The 23,237-nt window shown below is 41.9% G+C and overlaps 1 protein-coding gene across 1 annotated transcript in view; it reads right to left on the bottom strand.

The window, feature by feature from the left end:
* Positions 1-2,494: 2,494 nt before the first annotated feature.
* MXD1 (MAX dimerization protein 1) overlaps positions 2,495-23,237 on the bottom strand; it is an 83,238-nt gene continuing 62,495 nt past the window's right edge. The window contains 4 exon segments of the mRNA XM_030202510.1: positions 2,495-2,630; positions 3,774-4,071; positions 15,455-15,614; positions 22,095-22,225. Of these exon segments, the coding sequence (XP_030058370.1) occupies positions 2,495-2,630; positions 3,774-4,071; positions 15,455-15,614; positions 22,095-22,225 (725 nt within the window).

Genomic DNA, 23,237 nt, shown 5'->3' on the forward strand with positions numbered 1-23,237 from the left:
TAGGACTTCTTTATGGTATTCTGAATAGAAAATGTACACATATTGTTAACAATGAAAAAGAGTGATTTTTAAGATAATCAACCAAAACATTTTAAATGTCAGACTGCAGTCTTGTTCAAAGTCTTATGCATGCCTATTTTATTTTCTCGTTAACCCCCCCCCCCCAAAAAAAAAAAAAAAAACCCAGCCTACAACATTTGTTTTTCAGCAAATGCATGTGATATTGTTAGCCAAATCCAGTATTGAACTGTAGATTTGGTGGTGTAGCCCTAGTAGACATTGCATCAAGCCAAACTCACACACAGTCTTGTAGGTGCAAATATCAAAATCTCCAGCTCGGTTTTTCACAAATGGATTTTTAAGCTTTTCTGAGAATCAAAACAAACAAAAAAATCCTCTCTTTTGAACCAGCTTGCAGTAAATTACAGCTTGCTTTGCAATAATGCTAGTTGAAAATAAAAATGGCAAAGCAGAGACCATGTACTGCTATCTGGGTAAGTTACACATGGACATCACTCTCCCTTTACAAAAGAACTGGGACACTGCACTTTGCAGAAAGTGAAAGAAACTTGGTGTACTGTTCAGTCCTAATCAACTGAAATAAACGAATAAGCTTATATTGTGATCTAAGAGAAAAAGTGCCCATGTTGAACTTCAAATCACATCAGGGCATAATTTTAAAACAGTTAACTGTATCCACTCCACTACGCAACAAAACATTAAATATCTGCACATGTGTAGTTCAATTCAAGAAGGCACAACTATTAAGCAAAGTCAGATTAATCATTCTACCTTATCCTTTGCAAAACAGGGCCTTCCAAAGCCACTTGAACTTTTTACAGTGTTCTAATTTATTCTGTTTGCCTTCTAAGGTGAGCACATTTATAAAATTTTAAACAAAACATGTTAGGGAGGCCTACAAACTCCAATTTTTCATATGGGTTTCATGCCACCTCCTTTTGCCAGGAACTTTTAAAGCTTGAACATAAAAAGCTGCCTTCAAAAATTATGCAAGGCTGTATACATTTCTAATTTCAGTGCAAATATTCAGTTAAGCACCAACAAAATAAGCTGTGCCTTCTAGTCATTAACACTTTTCCCAGACATACATAACTCAGACTTCTAAATGAATTGGGCTTTTCTGTAACACCCCCCTCCCCAAGGCTATTCAAAACAAAAAGGTCTTCAAGATAATGAAATACCTCAATGCACTCAATTTATGTGCAGGTTATAAAGGGCTTGGTAACTAGTTTGGTAAACTGTTGACAAATTATATTTTTGTTGTTGCCCTTTGCCATCCTCCGGGCAGTGTAAAATATAAGCCTTCTGGCTTCCCATTTGGTGGGCTGGTTTCCTCCCCAGGCTCAAGATTCTTTCTGCACATGGGCTGGATTCTCCCACTCTCGGTTAATGCAGAAAAGGATAAACAATGCCACAGCTATGTAAATATTAGAAAATATATTTTGTGTCCTAACCAAAATCAGTTACATGAGAAGTGATGCTGAGTGGTAGTTTCCTAGGTTAGTGCATAGCCTGAGCTTTGCTCTCTTTCAAGCACAGGAATCAAGCGTCAAAGGAATATTATTTTAATCATTGATTCCAGCAGGTTGTACTTAAAACAGCACTATTCCATACTTTCCTGGAAATGACCCACATTGTTGGCTCTCTTTTTCCCCAACTGTTATGCTTCTGTTTTCTGGTATTTGTTCACATCACTTTAGTGAATTGTAATGTTAACTCACAGTTTAGTGGCATTTCTTTCCTTCTGCTATTTAAAGGGAATATGTCACTTTCTTTATATGATGTGATGATCAAGAAAAACTATGGTCAATTTAAGCACACTGGCTTCTTAACTGTACTTAACAGTCAAAAGTTAACTAGAATTACAGTAACTGAGCCTGGATCAAACAGCTACGGAAAGGACCTACTTTAAAGGAAACTTTCTAATCCTCCTCGCAAAAAAATAAAACAAAAAGCAATCTCCACCAATTCATTAGTGCTACTAAAATTCATAAGTACCTCCATAAAACATCCATCAATGTTGAACCTGTACAGACCTCAGATAACTGTCTTTTAGCAGATCCAGTCTCAGCTGGATTTACAAGCACCAGCACATACACACAGGCTCATCCTTTCTAGACAGAATTCTGTGACAAATGAACAAGGAAGGGGACAATTTTATGTAAAAATCGTAAAGCTTAACAGAATTTCATTAAAACTTCAACATTTGTATTGAGAGATTTTTTTAAAACTTGTAAATAGTTAATATCTACACATAAATTTTAAGACATTAAAAAAAAAAGCACAGCATTTCTTCATTACAGGTGTTCCATGAAAAAAAAAAAGAATAAATACAATTTAGAGATTTAATGTTTTAGGGATATGTGCTGCTTTTAGCTTAAATTAAAAATACAAAAAAAGGTAAGAAACTTTTGCAGAAGAAAGAAAAATAATGTATCAATTTTGTAATAAAACCACCTCCAAGAACTAGGTTTCATTTAAGTGCCTTAGAATGAAGATCAGATGCCACAGCTGTGACATATGCTTGCTCATAAGGAAATTTCATGATGGTGGCACCATGAATTAACAGGAGCACAGAAGAGGCAGTCACTTTCACACAGGAAAAGCACCTACAGGTTATTGCAAGTTAAAGAATCATGTGATGAGATGCCATGTAGCACCTCATCTTAAGTTTTTCAATTCAGACATTCTGCTTTTATTGTACATAGCTGATAATGCCCTGTAAGAAAGATAATGAACATGTCTGATTTTGCATGCATTTATAGTCAGAATGGGCAGTTGAATACTGAAGCCATTGTTCAGTTATTGCTTAACTGATTTCTTTTCCCTACAGTAACTTACAGGATCAACTCTTGAAGCTCCCATTTGCCCTCTCTCGACACCCTTTCCCCCAAGTTGAAATACTTTGTGCTAAAGGGAAGGAGATCTGCCTTTTTCATTTTTCACTCTGAGGTAGAAAACAAATACCATCCCAGAGTCAAGTAGATGAAACAAATCCTTCACAAATCTGCCTGGGACAGTAATATGCAGCTGTAAAAAAGTCATGAGGTTATAATGAAGCAGAGATGTAAAACTGGACCATTTTGGTTTTAGCTAACAATATTTAGAGCATCCATTTGATAAAATGAGTTTTTATGGTAACGGTGGGTAAAGCAGAAAAACAAAGCAAACAAAAAAAGTTAGTCATAACTAATTTTGAGCCACTCTGGCTATCAGTTTAGCATTTTCATTCAATATAGCAAACAGTCACAGTATGCAAGCCACAACTCAATTTATCATAGGGACCCTTTAAAGAAACCATATGAGATGAACAAGATAGATGAGACTAACCAAGCATGGTAACTGCAAATGCACATATGACACATTATAAACATTTGTTTTCTAGATGAGAATCTAAACTCCAAGTATGGTTTCTTTGAATGAAACCCACACGTTCCTGTTTGATTAGGGTTCCCATGCACAGAGTTTTTATGAAGCTCAGTAAGTTAAGAAAGCCCAAAGCAGATGCATTAGATGCACTGGTTCACGTATTAATGCAGAAGTAACTAATGGAGAGATGTGAGGGCTTATCATAATTTTTATAATATTTTCACTTTCATTTTGTCTGTTGGAATGTATATGTAGTCTTAACACATGACCTGGCCGCTGAAAAGAGAAGCTAGTGGATGTGACCCAGATGTGCGTTCCAGAGGATGTGACCCACAACCCACTGTACTCAGGGAAAAAGCTCTTCTGCTGGAACAATGTTCTACTTCACCTGCAAGAAAATTGTACTACCTAGGATCCAGGCAAGGAGTGGTAATGGAGGATGGAACTGCTGCTGGAGTTTTTCTTCCATCTTCTCTTCTTCATCTTCACCATCAACTTCTAGAATAAACACTAAATGCAGGCTGTTTTACAGTATCCTCTTAATGCCCGAGCTGGAATAGCCTTCATCACTGCAAGTGCTTTGCATGCTTCCCCTTTCATCAGAATCACTCACACTACTGCTGCTCCAGTCCAATTCTGCTGTTAAATAATCTGTGCTTTCAACATCCACGTCTGCTTCCTCTGTGAAGAAAAACATTGGCAGGGTTAGCTTCCCATACTGACTTCTACCTGGTGCTCTCTGTCACTTGTGAAGAGCTAAATAATGGTGATTTAATTGAATAAATTTGCTAAAAGGACTATGTGGGCTTGTTGCTTGGGCAGGGATTGACCACCCATAGTACATTACAATAAACAATCACTTGTCACTAAGCTCTTCCTCTTGCTGCCCCCCCCCCCGTCCCCCCCCTGCTGCCACATTAAAAACTTAAATACTCTGGCTGGCAGGGATACCCATGCTCCACCAGCTGAAGATGCTCTGTCTGAGCCCCCCTCCCCATGCCGTCTGAGCAGCAGGGGAAGTTGGTAGCATGCTTCTAGCTGCTGATGTTGGCACTCCCCGCACATGCTCAGTTCATGAACTAAGCATGCCTGGGGGTCTGATATTGGCAGCTAGAAGCATACTGCTGGCATGGAGGGGGTGGGGGGGCTCAGGCAGAGAACATCTTCAGCTGGCAGAGCATGGGTATCCCCACCAGCAACACCAACCACGCACACCACACAGAACCTCTTGGTATTCCACCTTAGGGCACGTGTACCATAGGTTGCCAATCCCTGTGCTTGATGTTGACATCTTCCAATGAGCTAGCCAAAAGAAGGTAATCATGCAGGTTTTCTGTGACTCCAAGTGGTTGGTGAAGGAAGACAGCTCACCTCTCCCAACAAAACGTAGAGTTAGAGTCCACACAATCAGCAGATGGGGAATCAGATATGTAAATGCCACAACAAATTTAATGAAATAAAATAAATCAGTCCTGCTTCTCATCTCAAACAGTGAAATTCTTAAAGCTTCTTTATCATTACAGCAATGTATTTTATAAACATTACCACTGGTACTGTGTTTTCAGTTAGTAAAAGGAAGAAGATCAACTTCTCTGAAGTAAAAGGAAGGAAACCGTAACCTCTTCTGCCCGATACCATTTTAAATGCCTAAATTATGGCTGGCCTCATGATATAGCAACATTTAGTTTTAACAAAGAGGTTAGTCACACCTCACAATTCACCAGGTTTAGGAATGAGTTTAAAGGACTTAAGAGTTCACTTTGTAAGCATTTTTTTGTGAAAGCAATGGAAGATGACCAACCATCAGATACTGCCTGGGATTTCCTCTACCATATGACTGGCACACAAGGAAATACTATTTACTCGGGGGGGGGGGGGGGGGGGGGAGGATTCAACACAAACACAAAATTCTGTACAAATTTCTCATCTCCCTCCACAGAATTAGACAGCAGGACTCATCATTTGCCAGCAGCATTAGCCACACAGGCTGGAAGAGGTAGATGTCCTCAGCAGAGGTTTCTACCCACAGGGCCCAGAAAACAATGACAATTGTGGCAAGATGTGCAGTTGCTTTTGAGTGGAAATATAACGACTCTCCAATACTGATGAGACAGCATCAGAGACCGATGATATATATAGTGTTAATTGACTGCTTTGAGGTTGAGGAAAACAGCAAAATTTGAACAATACTGGAGTATATTATTGAGGTTCCTGGATAATATTAAGATAACAATGGTTAACAAAACGAAAGGAAAGGGAAGGCTAACGGTGGAGGGTGTATGGACAGGTAGGGGTGGGGAGGGGAGAGGTGGTTACCACAGTTTGCTTAGGAAGATATGGATTCCATATTAGCATTTGTCAATATATATCTGGCTGGAAATGTTTACATCACAGATGCTTGTTTATAGCGACAAAGATTTAAGCTTAAAAAACGAAAAAGCAAAAGTTACTTACCTGTAGCAAGTGTTCTCCAAGGACAGCAGGCATATATTCTCACACGTGGATGACCACTGAGGGTGTAAGGAGAGGTAATCCCCGATTCCCTCCAGTGGTCATCTGGTAATTTAGGGCACCTTTTTGTGTCTTATTCGTTATAAAAACAGATCTAGTTCAAAACATCTTAGTTTTTGTCCTGGACAGTTTTGTTTTGTTCCATTATGGCTGAAAAATGTCCAAGTGTTAGGAATGCCCAGATCCCGCCTTAACACCCCCTCCCCCCGTGATTTGAATGCACTTCTGAAGGACTTCATAGAAAACATCTAAAAATTGATGTTGGAAATACCAATGAGGACATTTTTGTGAGGAAAACAGCCAAATGCAGATTTATGCCATGCTTAGGATGTTTTTATCTTTTGAAAATGAGCTCCACAGTCAGTCAGCCAAGTAGAGAATACATTTGGTGATGGGAATCCCTAATCTGTTGGGGACAAAGGATACAAAAAGTTGGGAGGACTTCCTATGAGATTTTGTACGCTCCAGATAAAATGCTAGAGCACGCTTACAGTCGTATGCAGTGCTGCTTCTCCTGGATGACAGTGGCTTAGGGAAGATGACAAGAAGCACAAAGACTGGCTGAGCTGAAACTCTGATAACATTTTAGGGAGGAATTTTGGGTGGGTTCAGAGCACAATCCTGTTGTGGTTGAACCTGGTGTAAGGTGGGTCTGCCACAAAGGCTAGAAGTTAGCCGAATCTTCTGGCAGAAGTAAGTCTTATTAAGAACACTACCTTATATGTGAAGAACTTCAGAGAACAGGAATGAAGTGGTTCAAATGAAGGTTTCATGAGAGTTGATTCTGAGATCCCACACCACCGGAGGTGATTTGATAGGAGGCTTGATCTGACATAAACCTTTCATGAACTTAACTATCAGATGAATAGAAATTGGCTTGTATCAACTCTAAAGTGAAAAGCACTAATGGCCCTCGAATGTACTCTGAGTTAGTTTTGAGGCCAGAATCAGAAAGACTCCGTAAGGGTATGAACAGAGCACCTAACAGGGTCAAGTGTTCTGGCTGTACACCAGTGAAACAGCAACGTTTCTGTGTAGGTGCTTTCCTAGAGGCTAATAGTACTCCAGACACTCCTTCTGGAAGATTTAAGGAACGTAAGTCTATATCATCAAAAACCAAGCCGTCAGGGCTAGACAGCGAGGGTGTGGTTGGAGGAGAGACCCCTTGTTCTGTGTTTTAAAGCAGCTTCCACAACTAAGGAATGATGGGGTAACAGTTTTTTTCAAACAAATTTTCTTTGGAGCTACTTGAACTGTCTTGGAGTCTCTCCTGTAAAGTCCATCATCAGGCAGTAAGCATACATGAGTAACATATGAATGGGCAGTTACACAGCAGGATGTTCACAAAATGATTTTGTTGTGTGCTCAAGGTGTGTTGTAAGGTTCAATGTCAGTTATCAGTTATCAAGGAGTGGCCTAGTGGTTAGGGTGGTGGACTTTGGTCCTGGGGAACTGAGTTCCATTCCCACTTCAGGCACAGGCAGCTCCCTGCGACTCTGGGCAAGTCACTTAACCCTCCATTGCCCCAGGTACAAATAAGTACCTGTATACAATATGTAAGCCACATTGAGCCTGCCATGAGTGGGAAAGCGCGGGGTACAAATGTAATAAAAAATAAAAATAAATAAAGTGCTCTTCATGGGAAGTATATGGAACAGAGTGTTGATTAGTGTCGGCTCTGAAATAAGGCAGATGAGTCTCTGAGGCTGGAGGAAGTTCCTCTGCCAACGTCGACTCAGGCATCTGTCGGGTTCGTGGTGCCTTTGATGGGCGATGCCGAGCCAATGTGCGGGACCTCTCCCATGACTGCCTCTTAGATGTATTGATGGATTGGGCTAAGGCTGTCACAAGCACCCTGTAAGCCTGTATAGACTGTGTATGCAGTAGCCCTGAGAGTTCCTCTTTTAAGCATAGCTCAGATTTCCTCATGTAGAGTAGGCATTGGTACCGGTGGTGTGAACACAGCTTGAGCTATAGCTTGTACAGGCGTGGGAGATCTGAAAGACTTTGAAGGCTCTCGATGAGAAATTAGTTGAAGGAGAGCAGTCACTGTATCATGGACGCTTCCCATGCATCGAAGATGTCAATGCAGGGGAGGTGTTAGCAGAGTGTCTGGAGGGAGAACAATGGCGATGCTTCTTAGGTTTTTTTTATGCTGCAGGTCCTTCAACGCACACGGCACCAATGAAGAGGACGTAGAGGCCTTACATGGTTGCAGTACCAAGTCCGATGTCAGACCCTCTAGATTTGCATCAGTGTGCCCAATGTTGATACCGATGCTGATGCAGGTTCCGTGTCGAGTACTGAATCTCCTGCTATACTCGATGTGAATGTCGATGCAGAAGCAAAAGGTTTTTCACGCTGGACTCTGCAGGCTTTTAGTGTCCTCGCTTGCATGCTCAGGCAGAGGTCACACTGTATGTCCCAGTGCTCCAGCCCCAAGTACTGAACACACAAGTTATGGGGGTCTGTGCCCAAGATGCCCCTACTGCATCTAGCTTTATTTTTGTTACATTTGTACCCCGCGCTTTCCCACTCATGGCAGGCTCAATGCGACGGGCAATGGAGGGTTAAGTGACTTGCCCAGAGTCACAAGGAGCTGCCTGTGCCGGGAATCAAACTCAGTTCCTCAGTTCCCCAGGACCAAAGTCCACCACCCTAACCACTAGGCCACTCCTCCACTCTTAAAGCCACTCGGCACCCTTGTTGACATGGAGGGAAAGCTGGCTAACCAAGGTTAAAAGGCTCAATGGCCCAAAGAGCTCCAGTAGTTGAGTACCTGAAAATAGTTAATGTTTCCTGGGCAAAAGAAGGGCTCAGAGGCCCTCCAGGCCAAAAATGAAAAACAAAAATATTTTTAAAAATGAATAAATTAAACAAAATTATCAAAAGAAGAGTATGAAGAAAAATATCCTGAAAAACGGAAGGCACCAGAAGGCAGAAGTTTGACATGCTGAGAAGAGATCAGAAAACAAACCTTTCTGCTCTGCGGAAACTCTAGACTGCTGGTCCTGCTCTTGAGCGTTGGGTAGGAATGCACCCGTACATGTGTGGTGGGGGTACTACCTCAAAAGTTTAAAGTGACAGTGTACTATGGTAGTGTCCATACCAGGCTCTGTGAGAATATTCTGCCTGCTTGTCATTGGAGAATAAACCAAAAACAAAGGATAGAGAGTTAACAATGCAGAGCAGAAGATGGAGGAGGCACAAGTGACAGTGAAGGCCTGCACAGATGTGATGGAGAGAGAGCATGCTAGAGAGCCAGCACAGTAGGAAACAGACATAGACATGGGTGTCTCAAATAGTATGTGTGTGGGGGTGGGGGGGGGGGGGGGGGGGGGGAGAGTATTGAGCTGGGAAGAGTAGGGGAACTGGGAGAATTCTGCATACACAAAAAATGATGTTCTGCATAATTTTCTGTATTGCATTTTAAAATTAAGTTACGTAGAACAATACTTTTCTTTCCTTTAGCACTACTAGACCAGTCCAGACAAATTAGTTATGTCTGTTGACCGGTGGTCGGAGACAGAGAGAAAAAAAAAAAAAGTAGTTCTTTGTGGTTTGCCCCTTAAGGGCATCATGCAGCCTGGAACGTTCAAGTATTTTGATTTGCCAAGCATTGGTGCTCATGAACATATCTGTCAGTCACCACTGAGAACTCGGGACCATATGTCTCATTCAGCCAATAATTTCACCAATACAGAAGACATATACTCTACTGACATACAGGTTATTTCGAGTCATGTGTGTGAATCTGAACACAGTGAAGAAACTTGAAAAAAAAACAAAAAAAAAACAGATGAATGAAACCTGTCAAAAGCTGACAAATAGGAAGGAATAGCGCATAGTGGAAATAAAACCAATAAACGAAGAATGGCGGATTCTAGACTGGTAGTAGGTTCTAGACTGGTATGACTAAAGGAAAGAAAATGAATTAGCTAAGACATCATTTACCCTTCCTTTTCATCCATACCAGACCAATCCAGATAAATGGGATGTAAAAAAGCAGTGCCCAAGAAGGTTGGGACCAAAGCAAAGACAAAATTAGGCATACTTCTGAAAATGTGAGGGTACAGAGAACTGCTCCGTCTAAAAAGGGGTTGGACGGTTTCCTAAAGGACAAGTCCATAAACCGCTACTAAATGGACTTGGGAAAAATCCACAATTCCGGGAATAACATGTATAGAATGTTTGTACGTTGGGAAGCTTGCCAGGTGCCCTTCGCCTGGATTGGCCGCTGTCGTGGACAGGATGCTGGGCTCGATGGACCCTTGGTCTTTTCCCAGTATGGCATTACTTATGTACTTATGCTCCAAATGAACAGTGAAAACCAAAAGGATAGCCTTACAAAGTTGCATAGTCACCTATGGAACTTTGTAAGTCTAAGTACTTCGAAAATGAGCCCCAAAGTATACCTGTAAAGCCTGGGCCTACAACTGAATTACTCAACTGGAGAAGACATGTACTAATGCCAATAATATAGCAGATTTTTTGCGTTCTTTGCAAGCTGTGCAAGTAACTGAGGATTCCATTTTAGTGACGGTAGATGTCACTTCTTTATATACTGTGATTCCTCAGAAAGAAGCTTTACAAATTATTGCGGATATATTAGATATGCTTTTACCTCCTCAACGCATCCCTAAAGATTTCTTGATGCAATTAGCAAAATTGGTGATTGAAAAAAATTACTTCTTTTTTCAACAGGAGTTTTTTGAACAGATTCAAGGTGTGGCGATGGGGGCATCTTTAGCCCCCTCAATTGCAACTCTCTATCTAGCCAAATTTGAGGATTCCTTTATATATTCATCAAGAGAATTTCAACAGATTTCGCTTTGGAAGCGCTTTTTAGATGATATATTTTTTATCTGGAATGGAACTCCTCAGTCTTTGCAGAAGTTTATGGTAAAATTAAATTCCTACCAATGTAATTTGAAATTTACATCTAAGTCACATCTGACAGGCATTGAATTTTTGGATGTCTGGGTGTATAAAAAACATGGACACTTATGTACTAATCTGTATCAGAAACCTACTATGCGCAACACTTTGCTTCATTTCTCAAGCTTTCATCCTTACCATCTTAAAGCCAGTTTACCAATTAGCCAGTTCCTAAGAATTAAAAGAATTTGCTCTGAAGAGGTGATGTTTGAGGATCAAGCATGTAAGATGACAACACGATTCTTGAATAGAGGATATCCTATTACGGTTATTAAAAAGGCATATCGTAGAGCAAAATATGCCTGCAGGGACTGGCTGCTACAATATAATGTGCAACAAGCAGAAGACAAATTGGTTTTGGTCATTCCATATTCTACTTTGAGTTTGAATATTAACAGAAGTATACATTGCTACTGGAAAATGTTACAGATACATTCTTGTTTTGAAGATCACCCGATCTGTGCGTTCAAAAGAGGGAAAACAATAGGTGAGATGCTGACCTATAAGAGATTGGACTATGTTGCATTGGACCCTATGACTTTGGGACATTTTAAATGTAATTCATGCCAATGGTGTCAGTTTACGATCGAAGGAATATCTTGGACACCCCCTCGATCTACACAACCAATAGTGGCAAGAGCTCGAACTGATTGCAATTCATCTAATGGTATATATATCATTGAATGTCCATGCCATTTGATTTATATAGGCAGATCAAGCCGCCCGATTAAAATCAGACTGAATGAGCACAAGTCACGGATAAAAAATAAAGTATTGACTGCTCCTATAGTCCAACATTGGATAGAAAAAAATCATCAAATTGAAGACATTAGGTGGCGAATTATAGACTACATTCAGTTAGGATGGGAAGGCGGAAATCCTGAATCTTTATTAAATTATAAAGAACAAAGGTGGATTTTTCATCTACATTCGTTATCTCCTTATGGGCTAAATTCTGAAATAGATTGGTGGTCTTTAATTTGAGATATACCTTTAAGACTACATGATGTTCTCTACTCCCTTCTCTATGATTGGTGGGTCCGAATATGACATGGTTGCATTATAACTGGTGGATTCTATTCAGCTGTGGTTATTTAAGTTGCTGAGGTAGGAGAGACGCCACAGCCATTTTATTTTGATGTTGAAGCAATATCTAAGACGGTAATTTCACAGTGAGTGAGTATTAGGAAATTTAATTGTTGGTTTGGGGACAATGTTTGATAGATTGTGTTTCCTTCTCAGCAAACCTCTTCCCTGACGAAGAAATTCGAAACCTGGCCAAGTCGGCGGAGGTTTGAAGCTGGAGAATTAATGCTCTATACAGCTGCTTAAAAGCTAAGTTATATTTATTCAATTGGAAGTTTATTATCTGAGAAGTTGGAATTCACCATATAAGAAAAGTTTTATATTATTGGGAATTCACCATATAAGTAAAGTTTTATATTATTGGTAAAATAAAAGTAATAAGAAAACGGGTTGAATTATGACGAGTTAAACAGCACCATCATTATGTTGAAAAATGACCTGGATGGTTGCGCTGTTAAAAATTCTGAATATCCCCGATTGATTAAAATGAAGACTGTAGAAATGAGCACACTGTGAAAAGAACTGATTACAGATAAGGATGATTTAAATAGGAGGTGTTAGGGATATTTTGATTATTGAATAATATAGCAGAAGCATAATGCCTGTGAATTTGTCCAGTTTATAAAGCACGAAACACAGTATATGTGGGCAGTAAGGGAGGCGACATGGTTGCACAATGTGGAAGTCTGGAAACACAAGAGAACAGCAACTATGAAGAGTTGAATGTTTGAACTAGCAATACAGCTGAGTGTGCGTGTGCACAAGCATGATGGAGAGAGAGAGAGAGAGAGAGAGAGAGAGAGAGAGAGAGAGTGTGTGTGTGCACAAGCATATGAAAGAGAAAGAGTGTGTGAGTGTGTGCACAAGCATATGAGAGAGTGAGAGTGTGTCTGTGGCAACTGGCCAGATCTGCTGTTCTAAGGCTCATCTACACCCTACAGCCAGCGGCCGCAGTTACACCACACAAGTCGGAATTGACTACAGTATACAGCCAACTGCTGAAACCAAACCATACATTTACCAGTTGCTGGCTGCCTTCAAATCCGGGCTAAAGGCCTACCTGCTTTTAATTCCTAACTTGTCACCTGCTCGTAACCTTATCTTGTCTTCCTCTCTTCAATAGTCCTTTTTCCCTATGTGTCCTATCTGTTTGTCCTACCCTTATCCCTTATTTGTCCTGTCTGTCTGTCTGTCCTGATTTAGATTGTAAGCTCTTTTTGAGCAGGGACTGTCTTTTCTTCATGTACAATTGTGAAGCACTGCGTACGACTGGTAGCACTATAGAAATGATTTATAGTAGTAGTAGTAATAGGGAAGTAAACTACCTCTGGAGTGAAAACATACTGAAGGCCATAGGAACTACGCTGAAGAGCCTAGGATAACATTTATTTATTTGTTACATTTACATCCCACAATTTCCCACCTATTTGTAGGCTCAATGTGGCTTACATAGTACCAGAGAGGCATTACAGACTCTGGTGTAAACAAATACAACGTGATGTTGTGGTAAGAGAAAGCTCATGTGGCACAGCCACACTAGAGAATCGTACAATGGAAGAGTTGTGTTATGTCCATTACGTTCTTTAGTTTTGTTGTGTTGCAGAAATCAGGCATTTATGTTGGATCAGTAGGGTATGCCTTTTTAAACAGGCTAGTTTTTAGTGTTTTCCGGATGTTTAGGTGGTCGTTCGTAGTTTTCAAGGCTTTTAGTAATGCAGTCCACAGTTGTGTGCTTATGTAGGAAAAACTGGACGCGTAAGTTGATTTGTATTTGAGTCCTTTGCAGCTTGGGTAGTGGAGATTTAGGTACGTTCGTGTTGATTCGGATGTGTTTCTAGTTGGTAGGTCGATCAAGTCTGTCATGTATCCCGGAGCTTCACCGTAGACAATTTTGTGAACCAGAGTGCAGATTTTGAAAGCAATGCGTTCTTTGATTGGGAGCCAGTGTAGTTTTTCGCAAAGGGGTTTTGCACTTTCAAATTGCGTTTTTCCAAAGATAAGCCTAGCTGCCGTGTTTTTAGAGGTCTGAAGTTTGTTTAAGGTTTGTTCTTTGCATCCCGCATTGCAGTAGTCTACATGACTTAGTATAATTGATTGTATCAGGTTGCGAAATGTTCCCCTCGGGAAGAATTGTTTCACGCATTTGAGTTTCCACATTGCAGCAGTAATGATCTACAGGTGGTTGCTGCTATAACTGTGACAAAGTTACTGGCAAATACAGGTGTGCTATGAAGATACACCCTGCTGCAGAGCTACTAAAGAACCTCTTACTGCAATTGTGCTCTGCAGTTACGGATGAACCTGTGCCATGCAGAGAGCCATACAGCTGTGTACTGCAGTTAGAGAGGAAGTTGTGGACCACATGTACCAGATGACAACTGGTCGGATCCTTCCCTTCCATAAGGTGTGGGATATTTATTGCGAGTGGAAGCAGTGTACACATACGGAGGTCTAGTCCGCACTCTAGTCCCCTGCAGTGGGGTGGGGGTGCTTCTTGATTCCGTGACTGGGAAATGGACTGCAGCTTTTGTTTGGCTGATTACCTGGGGGTAGGGAGGGCTTCGCTTTGTTAATAGGGGGGAGGGGTGGGGTTTAGAGCCTTGTAGCATTTCTATTGCTGTTCTGTATCTATAAAATGTTGTTTTGCTTATGTTTGCTACAAAAAGGTGAAGATACTTACCTGTAGCAGGTATTCTCTGAGGACAGCAGGCTTATTATTCTCACAAATGGGTCGATGATCCGCGTTGGCGAGTTGACCTATTTGTGAGAATGATTAAGCCTGCTTGTCCTCGGAGAAACTTGAATTAGAGAAAAAAAAAAAAAAAAGAAAGAGAGAGGCAGTTGTGCCCTGCAGATAGACACAGCTGTGCCCTATAGCTAGATATGCCTTCATACTCTGCAGGCAGATTTGGAGCTGTGCTCAGCAGTTAGGCATGCAGCTGTGGTCAGAGATGAAATATGCAGGTGTGCTCAGCAGTGAGATATGCAGCCAAAGACTGCAGTTAGATATAAAGCCAAAGCTGTGTAAATATATATAAGAAGTGAAGGACTGCAAGAAAGTATGCAGCCACGATCTGTACAGTTAGAAAACTTCAGGTAGATCTGCTGTCATGTTTTTATATATATTACTAGTCTGGTATGGACAAAAAGGAAGCAGAATTTTAAAACGCAGTGTGCAGAATTACATTTCCTTTGCACTGAGTCCCAAAGTATCAACTAAGGTTTCCCCATGCAGTAAATGGACATAGAGAGGGAGCTTGGATGACTTTACGTGCTGGGATACAGTTCAAGGATCCAGGATCAAACAGTAAAATATATACTCCAAAAACCCAACAGATAATGAGAAGGCGGCAGCCAAATTCACTCAAGAATGAAATTTCACTTGCAGCGGTTTCTGGCAAATGTATGCAGTGATGGTCCATTCACAAACACTGGTGCAAAGAAGGCAGCCCAGTCTCTTTATTCAAACCGTGCTTAGCTACTGCTTACATCTCATACCGAAATACAACACAAAAACAACTATCCTTACCTCTATCAGAGTCAAAGTGCTCAGAAAACACTGTGGAACCTGTACTGTCCATTCGTATTCTTTCTATACCCAGTTTCTCCAGCTGTCTCCTCAGGTGCCGCTGTTCTCTCTGCAATTGATCTATTTGGTGTAGTGCTCTTTTGTCACAATCTTCAAGTTTCTACAGGTTTAAGTAGTATGTTAAACTTGGCATTCTTCATATAAACAAAACTGAAGTAGAATAAAATCGTCCAGAAACATTTTAGAATGCTTGCAGCTCTTTAGGTTAGTACAGGCACACAACAGCTATTGAAATACAGCTAGAATAAATTTGTGCATGCCTTGTATATGGTCACAGTTCAGTAAGGCCATACACAAGCAGACTAAAGAAATCCTTTTTAACCTCATAGCTCTTTGAAGGACAACTTCTATACAGGTAGGGGGGTTTACAAGCAGCATCTTACTCTTAAATCTTACAAATATATTTAAACTGCAACCCCAAACTTCAAAGTAAATATTGTTATCTCTCTCACTTTGGTCCTGATTTATTAAAATCCCCCCACCCCTCAAAAAATTCAATATCTATATGAAAAAGCCAGTAAAATCAAGTCTCTTGCCAATAGGTTCTAAAGCTTAATTACTTAACTGTAATTCGAGGACAGCAGGTATATATTCTCACATGTGGGTGATGCCATCCACAGAGCCCGGCGTGGACATTGTCATAGTACACTGTCACTTTAAAAGTGAGGCAGTGCCCCAACGCGCATGTGTGGGTGTCTTCCCGCCTGATACTCGAGCACAGGGGCCAGCAGTTATATGCCTGCTGCCCAAAGGAGAACACCTGCTACAGGTAATGTAGCTTTCTCCGAGGACAAGCAGGCATAAATATTCTCATATGTGGGACTCGCTAGCTACCAGGCTCACAACATAAATGAATTTTTGGCAAATTAGATAGTGAGCCTCTGCTTCTCCCAAACCGGCTATCCTGCCTAGAATGCTGCTCCAGACGGTAGTAAGCAGTGAAAGGGGTGTGGAAAGAAGATCAATGTAGTTGCTGCCTTGCAAATTTCTTCAATGGAGGCAGAGTGGAAATGGGCTACTGAAGCTGCCATGGTTCTTACACTGTGATTAGTATCCGCCATGAAGGGTCAGCTCAGCCTGAGTATACATGTAGGAGATACAGAGGGGCATAATCGAACGCGGACACCCATCTTCATGGGCGACTATTTCTGAGGACAGGTACGCGAAGGGGCCGGACAGACCGTATTTTCGAAAAAGATGGGCGTCCATCTTTTTGTTTCGATAATACGGTTGGTGCCAGGCGGATTGAGATGGGCGGTATCGGTTTTCAGCGATAATGGAAACGAAGCCACCAGCTCAAAAACGAACACATCCAAGCATTTGGTCATGGGAGGGGCCAGGATTCGTAGTGCACTGGTCTCCCTCACATGACAGGACTCCAACCGGGCACCCTAGGGGGCACTTAACCTCCCTAGCTCCCTTCCCTCGGGTGGTCACCTGGGCAGTTGGGGCACTTTTTGGGGACTTGTTCGTGAAAAAAAAAAGGGTCCAAAATAAGCATCTCTCCTCGGCTGATAAACACGCCCCAGTCCCACCTTCACCATTCCTCCGACATGCCCCAGTCAACTTTGTTCGTTCCCACGACAGACTGCAATTGGAGGCGCCCAAAATCGGCTTTCGATTATACCGATTTGGGCGCCCACGGGAGAAAGGCGCCCATCTCCCGATTTGGGTTGAAATATGGGCGTCTTTCACTTTCGAAAATAAGCCTGACAGCCAGCCAAGTAGATATAATAAGTCTGTTGACGGGTATCCCTAATCTGTTAGGGTCGAAAGATACAAAAAGCTGGGAGGACTTCCTATGAGGTTTTGTACACTCCAGATCATATGCTAGGAGCAGGTCTGCAGTCAAAGGTATGCAGTGCTACTTCTCCAGGATGACAGTGTGGCTTAGGGAAGACAGAAGTAATATGGACTGATTCAGGTGGAACTCGAATACCACTTTAGGGAGAATTTGGGGTGGGTTCAGACTATAACCCTGTCATGATAGAACCTGGTGTAAGGTAGGTTCTGCCACAATGGCTTGAAGTTGCTTACTCTTGTGGCAGAAGAGCTATTAAGAATACTACCTACTGTGAGGAACTTCAGATAACAGAATGAAGTGGTTCAAAAGGAAGTAGCAGGAAAGATGTCAAGATGACATGGAGATCCCAAACCACAGGCGGTAGTAAATAAACCTTTCATTAATCCTTACATAAGGGAATGAACGAAACTGGTTTATTATTAACTTTGAAGTGAAACATGCTAACGGCACTCAAAGTGTACTCTGAGTTAGTTTTGAGGCCAAGAATTTAAAAGATGGAGGTGGGTACTCCGTAAGGGTAGCAGAGAGCTCCTAGTAGGGGAGCACCAGAGGGGAAACTTTTCCACTTGAATGGTAATATTTCTGTGTAGGTGTTCCTAGAGGTTAGGACATATCCTAGAGACTCTGTCAGGAAGGTTTAAGGAATGTAAATCTATGCCATCAGGAACCAAAGCCGTCATGTCTAGAGACCGAGCGTCTGGATGAAGGAGGGACCCCTCATTCTATTTTGAAAAAGGATCTAACCTCAATGGTTCTCTGGATGATAACTCTAGGAGAAGGGGAAACCATATTTGACGAGGCCAGTAGGGAGCAATTAGAATCATGGGTCCTTAGTCCCAACCACAGTCCTGAGAAGAGGAGTTTTCTCTAGGAGAGGTAGTGGAGGAAAAGCATATAGGTTGTCCATTCCCCACTGGAGCAAGAATGCATCTGGGATGTACAGTTGGAGAACAGAGTCTGGAACAAAAACGCAGGAATCTACTTGTTCTGAGGAGAAACGAAGATGCTGATGCAGGGGAGGTGTTGGCAGAGTGCCTGGAAATGATGGCAGTGATTCTTAGGTTTTTTGGGGGGTATATATATATTTTTTTTACACTGCAGGTCCCTCGATGCATGCAGCACCAACGAAGAGGACAGAGTCCTTACATGGTCACGGTACCAAGTCTGTCGTTGGATCGCCTTGATGTTGCGTCAGTGCACCTGATGTCGATACAGGTTCCACGTCAAGTGGCAAATCCCTGCCATGCTTGATGTGGATGCCGATGTAGAACCAAAAAGTCACGTTGGACTTCTATGGGTTGTAAAGGTCCTTGCCTGCGTGTGCAGGCAGAGGCTACACTTTATGGTCTCAGGGCTCCAGATCCAACCACTGAACAAACTAGTTATGAGGTCGTGGCCTGAAATAGTCCTATTGCATTGAGCACACATCTTAAAAGCCACTTTGGCACCCTCATTGACAGGGGAAAACAACCAAGGCAAGGTTGAAAGGCTCTATAGCCTGGGGAGCTCAAGTAATTGTGTACCTAAAAACAGTCCATGTTTTCCGGACAAAAGAAGGGCTCAGAGGCTTCAAAGGACGAAAAATAAAAAATAATTAAAAAAAAATGAATAGACAAAAAAGAATATGAAGAAAGATATCCCGAAAAAAGGAAGGCACCAAATGGCAAAGTTTGATGTGCTGAGAGATTAGAAAACCAAACTCTCTGATCAGCGGAAAATACCGGACTACTGATAATGCACTCAAGCGTCAGGCAGGAAGGCACCCACGCAGAGGGGGTGGGGAAACTGCTCCAACGTTTTAAAGTGACAGTGCACTATGGCAGTGTCCGCACTGGGCTCTGTGGATGACGTCACCCATACACGAGAATATTATGCCTGCTTGTCCTCGGAGAATATCCTATATCTCAGACACTTTGCACACATATCACCAATATTATACTAGACATATAAATGTTATATGAAAGATGCTATACATTTGCTCTCAAGCTCCTTCAACTCTCTGCAGCAGTGATTAAACTTGAGTTATTTATATGTTACCTTACACTTGATTACTTTTGTGTTAATGTGCAAAAAGTGAAGTTACTCATCTTTAGCAGGTGTTCTCTGAGGACAGCAGGACACATTCTCACATCTGGGGGATATCATCCAATGGAACCCTAAACAGAGACACTCCCCAACATTCTAATTCTAGAAGCTTTTGGGACAGTCCACTGCACATTCGCTCATACATTCCTGCCCACCTCCACTGCATGGAACCTAGGCAGTCTAATATACTAGTTGATAGAATACAGCTCCTAGGGGAGGAGAGTGGGAATATAAGAATGTGTCTCCTGCTGTCCTCAGAGAACACCTGTAACAGGTAACTTTGCTTTTTCCAAGGTCAAACAAAACAGAACAGCATATTTTCACATCTGAGAATCTCTAGTTAACAGGCTGTCTAAAACTAAAAAAGGGAATGAAACAGAATAAGCCTGCAACTAGCAAGGCCAGGAACTTTTTTTTTTTTGGGAGGGGGGGGGGGGGGGGGGTGAAGAATAGCTTGGAAAAGAAACAAAATGGGCTTAGTGGGTGAGCTGGATTCTGGACCCCAAATAAATGCTAACAGATTGGCTGACCAAACCAGCTGTCATGTTGGAACCTTTGTCAAAACAGAAATGAGAGGTACATGTGTGGCCTGAAGACCAAATTAAAGCTTTGAAGATCTGGGATTAGGAATAGGCTACTGATGGAAAACAGAGGGTAGGGTTAAATGGTTATTTTTCCTCAGTGGTGAATAGTGGAGTGCCACAGGGATCTGTACTGGGACCAGTGCTATTTAACATATTTATAAATGATCAATTAGAGTGCATTAACCGACAGCAGCCCCCGTACCGAGTGTGTGTGTATGTGTGGGTCAAAAGAAGCAAAAAGCTGAGTGGACAGTCTATGGGCTTTGGTCCACTCTGATAGAAGGCTAAAGCTCTCTTGCAGTCCAAAGTGTGCAGTGTGCTTTTGCTGGGATGGGAATGGGGATTTGGGAAGAATGTTGTTAGAACCGAGTGGTTATAACAGATCTCTGATACCACCCAAGGAAAGAACTTAAGATGCATGCAGAGAACTAATCTGTTGAAGGGACCCGACATGGTCTGTGTTTCGGCGTGTATCAACGCCTACATCAGGAGTCGAATTGATAAACCAAAAGAACTGATACTTAAATCTGCATATGTGAAATCGTAAAACTGATTAGGTCAAGCTGGTCGGAGGTCAAATGCAAGTGGGCCACCACTGGCAAGCTCTGTAGGCAAGCTCTGTACGGTCTGCTACAGAGCTTGCTAGTGGTGGTCCACTTGCATTTGTCCTCCGACCAGCTTGACCTAATCACAGTTTTACGATTTCACATATGCAGAGTTGAATATCAGTTCTTTTGGTTTGAGTCAGCAATTCGACCCCTGATGTAAGCGTTGATACACGCCAAAACACTGTCGGGTCTCTCCATATCTGCATCAATAAAGGATTTTTTTATAACATCTCCAGTGTAGGACTCGTCCTTGCTCAGCCTCTACTTTTGTCTGTTGAATCCTTATAAGACCTCAGTGCAGGATCAGAAGATGCCAAATGCGGATGGGCCTTACCAACAGCCAATGTTGAGGCAGATGGAGACCTCTTCAATACTGATCTGTCCCCAGTGTCCTATGTAGCTTCAGGAGTCATAGGTACCAATGCCTCCAATGACAAAGTCAATGGATTGGTCTAATATGTTCAAACTGCTGCTCTCATCTCTTAAAAGCTGTGAACATAGTTTGCACAAACAGGGATTATAAATAGCACAGACATGAAAGGCACAAGAATAAGTGAATAAGTGTCTTTGAGGGGTATGGTCCTACCATATCTGGAACACATCTTAAAACCACTGGTGTTTTCTGGGACATTGGAGGAAAAATCGCTGAAGCGAAATCAAACAGCTCAGTTTTACGAAAAATGGGATACCTACCCAACTGGGAGCTCAAAACCTAAGAGGGCCAGGAGAGCCACAGAAAAATAAGGAAATCTAAAAAAAAAAAAAAGCTGAAAACGCTAAGAAAAATTAAGGGGAAGAAGCGAAGCTTGGTCCCACATGAAGAAGGAACAAAATGACTCGGGCAAAGAGAAAAACAGGAAAAACTCGCTTAAAGCACAAGCCAAAATGGTGCACTACAAACAGCATCTTCTTAGCTCTGTGAAGGGGGGGAGGGGGGGAATAAAAAACAAACGACTGCTTTGTCCAACACAGTGATGGTGGGTGGGAACATGTGCGCACATGCATGTTAGATGGTCCCAAAAGTTTCCAGGAAGTAGAACGCTAGGTAGCATCTCCAATGAGGGTTCCTACTGGATGACGTTACCCAAATGTGAAACTACGCTGTCCTGCTTGTTCTCTTGAGAAAATCTGGGATCACTCTGGTCTTTGAAACAGTAACCACACACAATCTGTCTAATCCTTTCCTTACCCCTCCATCCCAAGGTGAGTTTACAGAGTGATTATGTTCCATTTTGTCTATACAGCTACTGAAAATCTTTGGATGCTAAATATAACCTACATCCATCTCCTACCCTCCCCCCCAGCCCCAATTTCATCCCTTTTGTTCTTACTCTGTATAAAAAGTTTAACATATCAATTTTTTGTCCAGAGCAATCACGATCATTCATTTACCTGCACAACTGCTGCTCTCAGCCCTAGGCTATAAAATACCCTTATCAAGTGAACTGACAGCTTATTGGTTTCAGTGCTTCAAAAGGCAAAAGGAATCCAGGACTCACCTTGATATGCATTTTAGCTTTTGTTAGTAAACTCAGTGTTGTATGTCTGTTGGATTCTGGTCCAAGTGGTACCAGCATTTTCAGCTTCTCCAGACAGAGTCTAAGATGAGCACGCCTGGGAAAAGACAGAACTCCCAAGATTACTATCCTTGGTAAGGTCATAACTGGACATTACTTAAAACTAGAGATGTGCATTTTTTTTTGTTTTGTTTTAGCATTCAGTAACATGAAGTAAAATAAAAACAAAATGAAACACAAATGAAAATTTTTTCCAGCACACCTTAATCTAAAAATCAATCAAGATGGTGTACCTGATTCCTTATTCTAGAAATAAAGTGCAAAGAGGTCTCCACTGATATTATCCATGTCTTGCAGAAGCATTTATATTATGTCATTAAACAAAATGTATATTGCATTTGAAACCAAACTCCAGTGCACTGAAACAAGGATTAGTATGCCAAAATGCTTCTTTTTGGGAAAGTTAATTTATTCTGTTGCCTCAGGTACAAACTTAGATTTAGTGACCCGTGTTAATAATGAATTAACAGGCATTAGTAGTATATAGGCCCCATTCAGTGGAGCAGCTAGGGGGGGGGGCGCAGGGGGGAGCAGTTGCTCCCCCAAACAGGTTTTTAGAAAAACATGGCGCCTATGCGCCTCTCCTGCCCGCTCTCCCCGTCCACGTGGTCACTTTTACTGCTCTGAAGAGCCGTTCTCCCTCCGGCACTGGCAATTCCCATAGTTGGCCTTCTACAAGCGTTGGGGCCTTGACAGTCACCACACAAACAAAAGTCCATCTGATTTAAACGAGCAGTGGAAGGAATAAGTGTGCTATTCCTGAACATTTTTACTTTGTAGTTAAAAAGACAGGTTGCCTGCTCTGGCCTGTCCAGGGACCTCTTCTGCATCCTGCCTCCTGATGTAACTTACTTTTTCCTTGTAGGCAGGACGCAACATAGACAGCCTGTATTAATCATTGCCCAGCATAGCACCTGAGCAACAACACAGACACTGCTGTCTAGCTGACACCAACCGGCGCCTATTTTATAAGTCCGCTCCCCCTGAGATCAGAACCTGGCTACGCCTCTGGCCCATTAACAATAAAGGGGTCAGTGTTCATGCTATTTAACATGTGTTATTTAA

Source organism: Microcaecilia unicolor, chromosome 4 (assembly GCF_901765095.1).
Source record: "Microcaecilia unicolor chromosome 4, aMicUni1.1, whole genome shotgun sequence".
In the NCBI taxonomy this organism is placed as follows: Eukaryota; Metazoa; Chordata; class Amphibia; order Gymnophiona; family Siphonopidae; genus Microcaecilia; species Microcaecilia unicolor.